At 58.1% G+C, this 11,716-nt stretch overlaps 1 protein-coding gene across 1 annotated transcript; it reads left to right on the top strand.

The window, feature by feature from the left end:
- The first annotated feature begins 6,790 nt into the window (after nt 1-6,790).
- On the top strand, nt 6,791-9,900 carry GJB5 (gap junction protein beta 5). The gene is made up of 2 exons (XM_006158067.2): nt 6,791-6,866; nt 8,731-9,900. The coding sequence occupies exon 2, from the start codon at nt 8,765-8,767 to the stop codon at nt 9,584-9,586; it is 822 nt and encodes a 273-aa protein (XP_006158129.1). The 5' UTR covers nt 6,791-6,866; nt 8,731-8,764; the 3' UTR covers nt 9,587-9,900.
- Nucleotides 9,901-11,716: the final 1,816 nt, after the last annotated feature.

Here is an 11,716-nt window from a genome sequence, read left to right as displayed (position 1 = left end):
GGAGGCTGGAGGCTGTCTCCCCTAACCTCTGCTAGTTACTTGCCCAGGACTCTTCCCATGGGGCCTCCCCTGCTGGCATTTCCAGCCTGCCATGTACTGGGGCAGAGAGACCCCAGGAGCCCAGAGAGCCCAGGCAGTGCAGGTGCTGGTCACTGCAGATCAGGCCTGCCTGCTCGAAATCACCGCGCATTACATGGATCCTCTCAGCCAAGTGCAGCAGGGAACGAGGGGCAAAACCCAGCTCCGCCGGGGTGTTCCCAGGGAGCCAGGCAGGCCCCGCACCAGACCATGACTCAGGAGACATTCTGAGCATCCAGCCCCTTAGCCCTGGAACCTTTGGCCAGCAGAATGTGGTGGCCGTGGTGGAAACTTCCAGAAGCCCTCATTAGCCCTCCAACTGCTAGGCCCCCAAGGAAACGGAGGCGGGCTGGGCAGAGATGCCAGAGTGCCGGGTGAGTGGGACCGCGGACTCTGTCTCAGTGCGGACCCGGCTGGAGGAAGGGGGAGGGCAGACACAACGGGCCCCGTCTCAGGGAGGGTGGGCCTCACTGCTGCCACGAGCCCCCCCAGACCTCGGAATACAGAATGTCTCTGACTTAACGATAGTTTCCAACTGCTCGACTTTACATGGCTGTGACAGTGATCTGCCCTGGGTAGAAACCGTCCTGGAAGCACCCAGGTGACCGTTCTGTTTGTCCGCATTCAGTACCGCGTTCGACAATCTCATGAGAAAGCCAGCAGTCTGCTCAAAAATGGGCTTTCTGTTAAGGGGCCCGGGGTGTTTATCACGTGCCATACATATGTCACGTCTTCTTATCCACCTAATCTTGACAATCACCCTACGAGTAGGAACCATAGTGGCCCCCTCAGTTCCAAATGAAGAAACGAAGCCCAGAGAGGCTAAGGAACTTGCCTGGGGTTGTGCAACCAGGATGCGGGATGGCTGGGGTGGGAATGCAGCCACCAGGCTGCAGGGCCCGTGCGCTTCACACAGCAGTGCTGGTGCCTAGGGATCCGGCAATGCCCGTGGCTCCTGTACTGAGAATCACTCATTCACCAGCAAATCCTCACGAAGTGCCTACTATGTGCACACAGATGCTGTACCTGATGAGAAAGGGCAGTGAGCAGGATGCTCCCAGCCTAACCTCCAGGCCTGACCTCTTGGGCAGTCTCCAGGAGGAGAGATTTCAACGCACAGCACACCAGTGACCGCGCCCCAGAGGAGACGCCCAGTGTCAGGGGAACGTAGAGGGATATAGAATAGGCCTCCCTTTCGAGGGGCAGGGAAGGCTGCTCTGAGACAGTGAGTTTTGAACTGGGGTCTGGGGCAGACAGTGGCACCGTAGTAAAACGCAATGTTCTGTGAGGCTGAGCCACATGAGAAGGTTCCGGGTCCATGTCCAGAGGCCTCCCTGGGTACACGCAAGGCCATGGTCCAGAGCAGGCTGAAGCTAGCCAGGGATGGCGGCATCCAGAGCCTCTGTCCTTTCTCTCTCTTCTCTCTCTCTCTTTCTGCCTCCTCCACTTGTGGCACAAAGGAACAAATGAAAACTTTTTTTAAAAATAAAACAAATTGATGTCTGGAGCTTGAGTCAGCGCTAGCTCAGTGGCGAGGAGAGACCATGAAGGCGCGTGCACGGAGCCTTGGTGCGAGAGGCTCAGCTCAGACGAGGGGAAGGGGTCAGTGACGCCGAGGACTAGGACCCAGAGGAAGAGGCTGAGAACGAAGAGGGCGGTGAAGGCCCGACAGTGCAGGACTTCCCAGTCCGTACTCCGTGTGAAATTTTATTTCAAGAGCATCAAAAGGCCTTGAACAAATTCGTTGTAATTGCTAGAGAGCATGTGTGCTTGCCAGAGACAGACAGAGGGACAGAGAGGGAAGGGGAGGAGCACCGATGGGCTGTGGTCATGCCGCAATCCCTTCCTCCATTTCCCCATCCCGTGAGGATGTGGGGCACGCTCTCCAGACCGCTGAGGCCAGGATTTGAACCGCCGTTAGCCATGTGGGTTCCCACTCCATTAACCATTAAGCCATAGGACTGGTCCCAGGTTTTTTAAATGTATCGGGTCCTCTGGAAAGTGATGATGCATTTTTGCGTAGAAGAACAAAAATACATCATGACTCTCCCAACGACCTAATAGCAGCATTTTTCTTTTTTTTTTTAAAGAATTATTTATTTAATTTTATCTACGATTATTATTATTGTATTTAATTTGGTACAGGGCACCTGCACTCACTAGAGAGAGACAGAGAGAAGTAAGAAAGCCAACCACCAGGTCCAGGACTTGAACAGCAGTTGGCCACGTGGGAGTCCAGTGCCTCAACAACTATGTCAAATGCTGGTCCAATAGTCGCATTTTTCTTTTTTATTTTTTCTTTTCTTTTTTTTTTTTTAAGAGAGATGTTTGCTACAGGGCACATACACTCGTCAGTGAGACAGAGAGACAGAATGCAAGAAATGGCCACACCACAATCCCTTCTCCATTCTCCTCTCTGGATTTTGGGGGTGTGCCCACATGTGCCCTGCGTGAGTCTTTAGCCACCGGTCTGAAACTCAAACTGCAGTCAGTAGGAGTCCAGAGACGTAACCATTACGTCACATACTGGCCCAATGGTTGCGTTTTCAAAGATGAGTCTGCAGGTGTGAACTGACAGGACCGGGCGAGGTGGGAGCAGGGCTCTGCCCGGACCCCCTCTTCCCAGCACATTGCCTGAAGGCTGCCAGGCGTCTCCTGTAGCACCTGCCGGCCCTCAGGGCTGGGGGCCGGAGCCACTGCTGCCACCTCCTGACCACGGGCATGCGCACACTTCCAACCACTGCTGACAGCCTGCTGTCCCCCACGGCCAGCCAATGGCCAGAAACAGTGACCAGGGACCTTCCCGGAGCACCCCTACCTGCTCACCTCTCGCCTAAGTCATTCCAACAGCTTTTTATTTTTGGAGAAGTTTCCACTATAGGGCATATGCGCTCGCCATACAGAGAGAGACAAAGAGACAGAAAGCGAGAAATCGCCCCCCAGGGAGGATGGCCACACCACAATCCCTTCTCATCTATTCTCCTCTTGGGATCTTGGGCATGCACGCACACACACCCGGCGTGAGTTTAAGCCACTGGGTCCGGGACTCAAACCACGGTCGGCTACATGGGAGTCCAGCGACATGGCTATTATGCTAACTGCTGATCCCTGCAGCAGCTTTTTTAGTAGTTTCACAAGCCATGACATCCCGTCTCTTTCAGAGGGAACTTCCTAGATACGCAGTAGACCTTCCTCACTCACTGTTTCCATCTTGTGGATTTGCTGACACACTGAAGACGTATTTGTAACCTGAAAATTAATGGGAACCAGCAGTTAGCATAATGGCTATGTCGCTGGACTCCCCCGTAGTCGACCATGGTTCACGACCTGGACACGGTGGCTAAAAACTCACACCGGGCGCATGTGCGTGTGTGCCCAAGATCCCAAGACGAGAATGGAGGAGAAGGGATTGTGGTGTGACCATCCCCCATGGAGGGGGGGTGATTTCTCGCTTTCTGTCTCTATGTCTCTCTCTATCTGTCTGGCGAGCGCACACGCCCTATAGCGAAAATCTCTCCAAAAAAATTAATTTGCAAAGCATCTTTATGGCCATTCGTGACACACACAGAGTAGCGAAATATTTGAGTCGCCCAACACACATGTTCCCAGCTGAGGGTGAGCGACAGGACACGCAGCTTTCTTTCAGTCCTCACGCTTGCACACGCGTCCTGTTGGAGACCTGAACGTTACTACGTTTTTCTTATTTTGGGGCTTTTCATTGGTGAATGTGCTACTTAAAATGACCCTCAAAGGACCAGCAGATGGCATAATGGTTACATCACTGGACTCCCACATGGCCAACCGCGGTTGAGTCCTGGACCCAGTGGCTTGAAACTCACACCAGGCACATGAGCGCCCAAGATCCCGGAGGCGGAAGGGACTGTGGTGTGGCCCTCCCCCACCCCCGGGGGGGCTGATTTCTTGCTTCCTGTCTCTCTGGCAAGTGCAATCACCCAAAAGCAAAAATCTCTCTATAAATACATTACTTAATTAAATAAAATGGCCCCCAGGCAGAGTGCCACCGTGGTGCCCAGCGCTCCCAAGAGCCAGAAGGCTGCCACGTCACGGGGAGCAAATCCCACGTTAGGTGAGCCGCGTTTCCGAGTGAGCGGCAGAGCTGTGGGCCGTGAGTTCAGGGTTAGCAAATCCACAATGAATGTCAGATAAGGTGTCTTTAAAGAGAAACGCACATGAAGCAAGGTCGGTAAACAGGCTGGCAGGACCCCAACCTAGTGTTTGCCCACGGGCAAAGGTTCAGTTCTCATGGACGGTGTTCACCTCGGCCGCAGAACACGACTCCCTGCAGGCGGGAATCCAGGGCACAACTCGACCGTGAGGCTTCCTTGTTCAGAATCCCCCTGCCGCCCTCTGCACGCTGCCTCCCTTTCCCTCATTCCTGTGCCTCTGGGGAAGGCAGAGCAGAAGGGGGGGGGGAGACGGAAGCACACGTGCACGCTCGGCGTGGCAGTGCGGGTACTTCGTGGTCCGGAAGGTCTTTGCCAGCCTCCCAGCGTCCTTGCCACGTGGTTCCCGCCATGGTCCACTGTCGAACGCTCACGCCTCATCTTTCGCAGAGGTCCTCGGCACGCCGCACCCACTGCCTCAGAGACCTCTCCTCACCTCCTCCTGGTGGACTCCTACACATCCCTGAAGACCCAGCTCAAACGTCACCTTCTACAGATCTCCCTCTGGCAGAGCTTAGCGCTGTTCTCTGCCTCGTCTCTTACAGTATTGCTCACAAGGTTGTACCCAATCCTGCGTGTGCCTCCTCTCTCCCATGCTCGGTGACAGTCTCTCCGGAGAATGTAGGGGTGTAAACGTGCGTGTCCCCGCAGGGTGCAGCTAGTGCATCCTCGTCCACTCGGTGAGGGTAAATGGAGGCCTTAGTTCCCGGCACGTCCCAGGCACCAGGTTACTGCAGGGAACACGATGAAGCCACTGCCCCAGGCGTGTGCGGCACTGTGCCCACGAGTGTGTCCTGTGTGGATGCGTGTGCCCAAGGGACAGCCTGTGCTTGCTTGTGGAAGGACTTCTGTCACTCAGATTCCAACCCCATGTGACCTGCTGCTCCAAGTAGGTCAGCAGGCTGGTCTGCGCACCACCGAGACACCCACACACACACCAGGCGCCCTTCCAGTGAGACACCTCCCAGGCACCCTCATCGGTAAGACACCCCCAGGCGCCCTTCCAGTGAGACCCCCCAGGCACCCTTTCTCTCCCTTCGGCCTTCCAGGGCTCAGGTTTTGCCTTTTTAACCTAAAGAGGTCTTGCATCCGAATGCGCCGTTCCCCAGGAGCCTGTCTGGCCGCCTCTCCCCCTCCACCTCCCCCACGTCTCAGAGGGAAGAGGCACAGGAAGCACGGCCTGTGGACGCAGGGACGCGTTGCTGCCCACCTTGAGCCAGGCTGCTCCGGGCAGCTCCGAGGCAGATGCGGAAACTGCAGAGAGGGCTTCCTCGGTGCCGGGCGCTGTCCCAGGCACTGTCCCGGGCACTGCTCCAAGGCCGAGTTCATCTGTGCGTGGACCCCACACAGCAGGTGCTGTTTCCCACTTCACAGATTAAGGCCAAGGCCTCAGCAGTGAGGGAGCAGCACGCCGGGCTTCAGGCCGCACGGTCTGTGCCATCAGTCGGCGTTGAGGACATCGTCTTCTCGTGCTGGCCTCCAAGGCTCCGGCTTTTCCACGGTCAGAACGGTCAGTCGTCAGAACGAAAACTAGGGGCTAGATTCGGCCAGAGCTAAGACTCCAGCCACAGGGGTGTGGGCCCAGACATGAGGATGGGGGCCCAGATGCAGGGGCGTGGGGCCCAGATGTAGGGGTGTGGGGCCCAGACATGGGGATGGGGGCCCAGATGCAGGGGCATGAGGCCCAGACATGGGGATAGGGGCCCAGATGCAGGGGTGTGGGGCCCAGATATAGTGGTGTCAGCCCAGATAGAGGGGTGAAGGGCCCAGATACAGGGGTGAAGGGCCCAGATGTGATGGTATCAGCCCAGATGCAGGGGTGTGGGGCCCAGATGTAGTGGTGTCAGCCCAGATACAGGGGTGTAGGGCCCAGATACATGGGTGAAGGGCCCAGATACAGGGGTGAAGGGCTCAGATGTGGTGGTATCAGCCCAGATGCAGGGGTGTGGGGCCCAGATGGAGGGATGTGGAGGCCAGATGCAAAGCTCCAACTTCTTGGAAGAGGTGCCCAGGTGAGCTGAGGAAGAGAGTGAGAGAAAGTCATCCAGGTGGGGACAACTGAGGGGGCCATGTCACCTGGGCCACAACAGAGGTGGGGGCATCGATTTTCCAAAGGCAATGGAAGCCCTGAGGACGGAAGGCCACTGAGGGGCCCAGAGAACCTGGGGCGCAGCCCCTGGAGGCCAGGGGCATCTAAGAACCGGCAGTGGAGACGCCCGAGGGAGGTGGGAGCACAGCACTCGGCTCCTCTCCCTCGGGCCAGGGCTGGCAGGTGGACAGGAGCAGAGCAGAGTGGTCTCCGGGAGGGTGCAGGGTTCTGAGCTCAACACCTGTCGGGAGCAGTAAGCCATTTCCTAAGCCTCACTGGAGCAGTGGGGAGACTGGGGCACCAATGGCAGTGCCGGCCTGCTCCTGCTCCTGCTCCTCCTCCCAAACGGGCCGCACACCCAGGCTGTGACTGGTTCCAGCTCAGCCCTGTCCTGGAATAGCGCCGGCTTCCTGAGAAGCCCTTCTCAGTTCTGGCGTGGATCCCAGCTGCCTGCCAAGTCTGACTGCGGCTGTCAGGAGCTGTGACCTGTGGAGCCCTGAGGAGTAGCCGCTCAGGTAAAGGCCGTGTCTGGCTATGCGCGCCACCTTGGCAGGGCGCTTCTCTGGGAGTGGTGAGGGGGTCCTGGTGGAGGCGGGCTGCGCCCTCTCTGCTCTGGTTCTTCCCCCGCATCTGGGCAAACATGGGAGCCAGAGGCTGAGTGGGAGACGGCTGAGAGGGGCCCTGGGAGCTCCGAGCTGGGCAGCTCTGCCTGGGCCTGCAAAGCCCCACCCCACCTGCCCCAGGAGGGATGGGCTGGCCCGAGCTCCCGGGCGTTCCCCCAAGAAGCTGCCAGGAGATCCGCCCAGCTCAAGCAGGTTTGAGCAGCGGATGACTCAGAACAGAGCCCCCTCCCTGTCCCAGCGGTAGATGGTACAGAGAGAGGGCGGGTGCAGAGTCACCCCCAGTCTTCCTCACCCAAGATTCACAAGGTGAAGGGTGGGCAACGATGGGCAGGCAGCTCCCCAAAACTTAAGGATGGTGGCCCGAGCCCAAACTGGGCAGTTGCCAGAGGGTGGGCTCCTGAGCCAGCCTGCCTGGGTTTGAATCCCATTCCTGCCGCTTACTAGCTGTACGATAGTGAGCAAATTAATGAACTCCTCGGGCTCCTCGTTCCTCATCTCTGGGAATAAAAGATCCTCTCCTTTCTAAGTTGGCTGGAGGAATTAGTAACATATTGGTTCATGCAAAGGGCCGAGGGTAGTGCCTGGCAGGGCACACACACCCAGGCAGCCGGGGTAGTTTCCTGCTTCGCTGCGGTTCGCCCGGGGTCAGGACGGCCTGGTGACCTTGTGGCAAGAGGCTGTGCAGACAGGCTCGCTGGGCCTGAGGTGCACAGTGGGCTGAGACCACGGAGGTGGGGTGCAGAGGACACCCGGGAATCGAGGGAGTGGCACCCCTCTGCAGTTCTGTTCCTCAGAGGAACCTCTGTGAGCTCATTCTGCCAAACGCACCAGCAGAACTGCACAGACCAGCAGCGCCCGTCCCGGTGTCTGGGAAAAGCCTCCGGAGGAAAAGGGACGCTGTGGTCTCCAAGGAGTCTGAGCAATGCCGTATATTGTATCCTTCTGGAGACTCACAGAGTGAATGTATTAGCAGGGTGAGGCAAAGGAACCTCTGAGCCCAGTGTTTGCCTACTTTTCCTGAACCCAGAACCCTTTTCTCTCCGTATTCGTCAGCCTATAGAAAGGGTTCCTTGGAGCCCCGGTTTGGGAAAGACTGGAACTCCAGGCTACTAGAAGCCTGTCATACAGAGACCTGTGGCTTCCTATTTTATCCTTCTGGATTGTCACAGACCTCGCCTTAAGTAAGTTGCCCCTGAGCAGGGCGCTGCCTGGGTGTTTACAGAGTATGAGACCAGAGGGGGGTTTCAGGACAAGGCGCCGGCCTCCTTTCATCTCTGCCCCCCCAAGTGAAGGACAAAGAGCAGGTTTCCCTTAGAAGGGGGCTACCTGAGGGGAGAGAGCAGGGCTCAGAAAGAAGCCTCCCCGAGGGGGATGGGATGGGAGGAAGACCGAATGTGTCTCTGCCATCTCTGTATCCCCCCGAGGAGGAGGGCCAGCATTGGAATGGAGGGAGAAGGCAGAATGTCCCCAATGCCACAAGTCTTCTGTCTGCAGGACCCCAGGTGCCTCGGCCCAGGAGGAAGGGGTGGAAGGGTCCCTGGACCTTCCCTCACCCGTGTTTACGAGCAAGACGTAGGGGCAGACCCAGCTCTGCACCTAATGGCCACGCAGCCTCGTGTAACCCCAAAGCTGTGTCCCCTCATCTATTAAGTGTGCCTCCAGTGGTCCGAAGGATTGAATAGACGCCATCTTTCTACAAAGTGCTCAGAGCAAGCATTCCGTACGCGTGGCAAATTGTCATTCTTGTTTCCTGCAGTCGCAGCCAACCGCAGCCGACACTTGGGTCCACCATGAACTGGGGGTCTTTTCGAGGGCTCCTGAGTGGGGTCAACAAGTACTCCACAGCCTTCGGGCGCATCTGGCTGTCCCTGGTCTTCATCTTCCGCATGCTGGTGTTCCTGGTGGCGGCAGAGAAAGTGTGGAGTGGCGACCACAGCGATTTCGACTGCAACACCCTCCAGCCGGGCTGCCCCAACGTCTGCTTTGATACCTTCTTCCCCCTGTCCCACGTGCGCCTCTGGGCCCTGCAGCTCATCCTGGTCACGTGCCCCTCGCTGCTGGTCGTCATGCACGTGGCCTACCGGGAGGCTCGGGAAAGGAAGCACCAAGAGGCGACTGGGGAGAAGGGTCGGCTGCTCTACCCAGACCCCGGCAAGAAGCGGGGTGGCCTCTGGTGGACGTATGTCTGCAGCCTGGTGTTCAAGGCCGGCGTGGACACCGCCTTCCTCTACATGTTCCAAGCCATCTACCCCAAATACCTCCTCCCTCACATGGTCCAGTGCCATGTGGACCCCTGCCCCAATATCGTGGACTGCTTCATCTCCAGGCCCACAGAGAAGAACATCGTCACGCTCTTCATGGTCAGCACGACCGCCGTCTGCATCCTGCTCAACCTCGTGGAGCTGTTCTACCTGGTGGGCAAGCGGCTCAGCGAGCTCCTGGCAAAGAGGAGAGCCCGGGCCACGAGCCAGGAGCAGCAGCCAGCCTGTGCCACCTCTTCCCACAAACAGCACGAACTCTGCTTGGGCGGACTCCAGTTTCTGGGCTCGGGTGCTCCCCCTCCTCTCTTAGCAGACCACCCTCAAAAGCATGTGAAGAAAACCGTCGTGTGAGGGGCTGCCTGGACTGGGTTGACGGGGCGGGCCTGGACTGGAAGGCTCCAGCCTCACCCACGGAGCAGCCTGGGAAGGGGCAAGGCGGGGAGAGAACTGAACTGCGAGTTGGAGGCAGGAGACATGGAGGAGCCCGAGGTCTGGGATCTAACCCCCATTCCTCATCTCCAGCCACTGCCTCAGCCGTGGGCCTGGGGCAATTACCCCCTGCTCTGCCCGTTTCCTTTACTGTAAAACGGAGATGCTGAGAGCCACCCACGGGGTTGAGCGATGTAGGTTCAGTCAGAGAACAGGTGCACAAGTGCCTTCGACACAGTCCACAGTCAGGCTTAATAAACGCCTCGTTCACTGACTCCAGATGCCCTCGGTGGTCCATCCTTTGCCTCCCTTCTCAGACCACGGTACCGGTCTCTCTGCCCCCGCAGAGGGCTGCACGTGATCCAGCCAGAGGACAGCCTGCCCTCTCCTCCAGAAAAGCGGTCCCAGCACTCCCGGGACCGTGTTGCGTGCCCATGTTGGTCTAGCCTTGATCCCAGCTGTAGGCTTCGGCCTAGGAGCTGTCTACAGCGACAGTAGGGCTTATCGGGGGGAGTCGTTCGCTGCGGGGAGACCACATGATGCTGTGCTGAACGCCTCATGCGAGCTCAAGGATCCACGAGGACTCTGGGAAAGTGACTTCAACTCTTCTCCAAAATGGGTCAGTAATACCTAGCCTGCGGGTGACTGTGGGGGTAGACGAGCTCTGGGCTGTGAAAGCCACATAGGCGTTCTCGTCGGTATTAGGAAGTGCTCTATAAACGCCTGTGGGAATGAGGCAGAGGGGCCCCTCCCCGCTGCATATTAACCTCCCCTGCCCAGCAGGACATGGGCCCAGGGCCCTGCGTAGCTCTCACTGAGGCACGCCCAGCATCCCTGGAGGGCTTCCCCTGACCCATAGAGGGCGGTCGGCCAGCCAGGCCAGGCCCCATGCCAACAGGGGATTTCTTGCTGCTTCCTTGTCTCTACCAGGGCAGTGGGTACCCTACTCAAAAAAACCTTAGTTCCTCTCCCCGCCCCCTACACAACTCAAGGGCACCCAAGTTCTAGTCCCCAGAAATACCCCCACAAGGTAGGGTGTGTTCCTGCGTTGAAGAAAGGTCACACATGCCCTGCTGAAGACCACAGAACCAGGCTTCCAGAGAAAAGTGTGGGAGGGAAGTTTGGGGACAGTAGAGTGTAGGCAATGAGGTGATGGGAAGGGCACAGGGTCAGCCAGAGCTGCTACTTGGGCCTGGGCACAATGGCATCAAGCCCTTTCCCCCTCACCGGTTCTCACTCATGACCTGCCAGCCCCGGAGTCAAGCCCAGCCATGCCCAGCCAAGACACAGAGAAGGCGTGGGCCAGGAGAGAAGAGCTGCAGGTGTTTGCTCTGAATATGTGCCCGGGGAAGTCCGTCTGTCCGCCTGCCCACCTGCCCGCCTGCCCACTCACCTAGTCGCTCTCACTGGGCTCATTAGCTCAGAAAGCCCCGCCCAGCAGGGCAGAGAGGAACAAAAGCTGCCTCCAGGAGGCCCTCCGGAAGACAGACAAGCTCAACACAGGAGAGCAGCCGCTGGACCCAAGAAGGGTGAGGACCAAATAGGGCAGGAGACTGGGCTGGGAGTAAGGGACAGACCACCACAGGCCTGAGGAGCCCGGGGGGTGCCAGGCTTCAGGCAGGAAGGCCAGAATCTCAGGGTCCCTGGAGGAACACCCGGGAAGCCCCAAGGAGGGGAAGGAATGTCAGATCCAAAGGAGGGCCAGCAGAGCGGAGGAGACAGAGCGGATCAGGAATTCTGATGCCTATCGTGTGCTCACTGGGGCAGGCCAGGGCTGGGTGGTAGAGGCTGCTCTCTGGCAACAAGCAGTGCAGCAAGACAGGTAAACAGACCCTCAAGGACGGGCCACGCGTCCTGCCTCAAAAGACAGAAAGTGTCCTGGGGTGTGGTGTCTGAAGGGGCCACGAGCTGAGTCAGGTACAGGGAAGGCTGCACTTGAGGATGGGACGTGATGGGGACTCCAGATAAGAGGGGGCGGAGGTTGGCACATGCAACATGGGCGGAGTGGCCATAATGGAAGACACGGCTGGGCTGGGGGAGCGCACAACGCGG

Source organism: Tupaia chinensis, unplaced genomic scaffold (assembly GCF_000334495.1).
Source record: "Tupaia chinensis unplaced genomic scaffold, TupChi_1.0 Scaffold000573_1, whole genome shotgun sequence".
NCBI lineage: Eukaryota > Metazoa > Chordata > Mammalia > Scandentia > Tupaiidae > Tupaia > Tupaia belangeri.
This window is presented reverse-complemented; position numbering and strand designations above follow the sequence as displayed.

Excerpts from the sequence above, each read along its gene's own strand:
- GJB5 (XM_006158067.2), top strand. The coding sequence starts at position 8,765 with ATGAACTGGGGGTCTTTTCGAGGGCTCCTGAGTGGGGTCAACAAGTAC.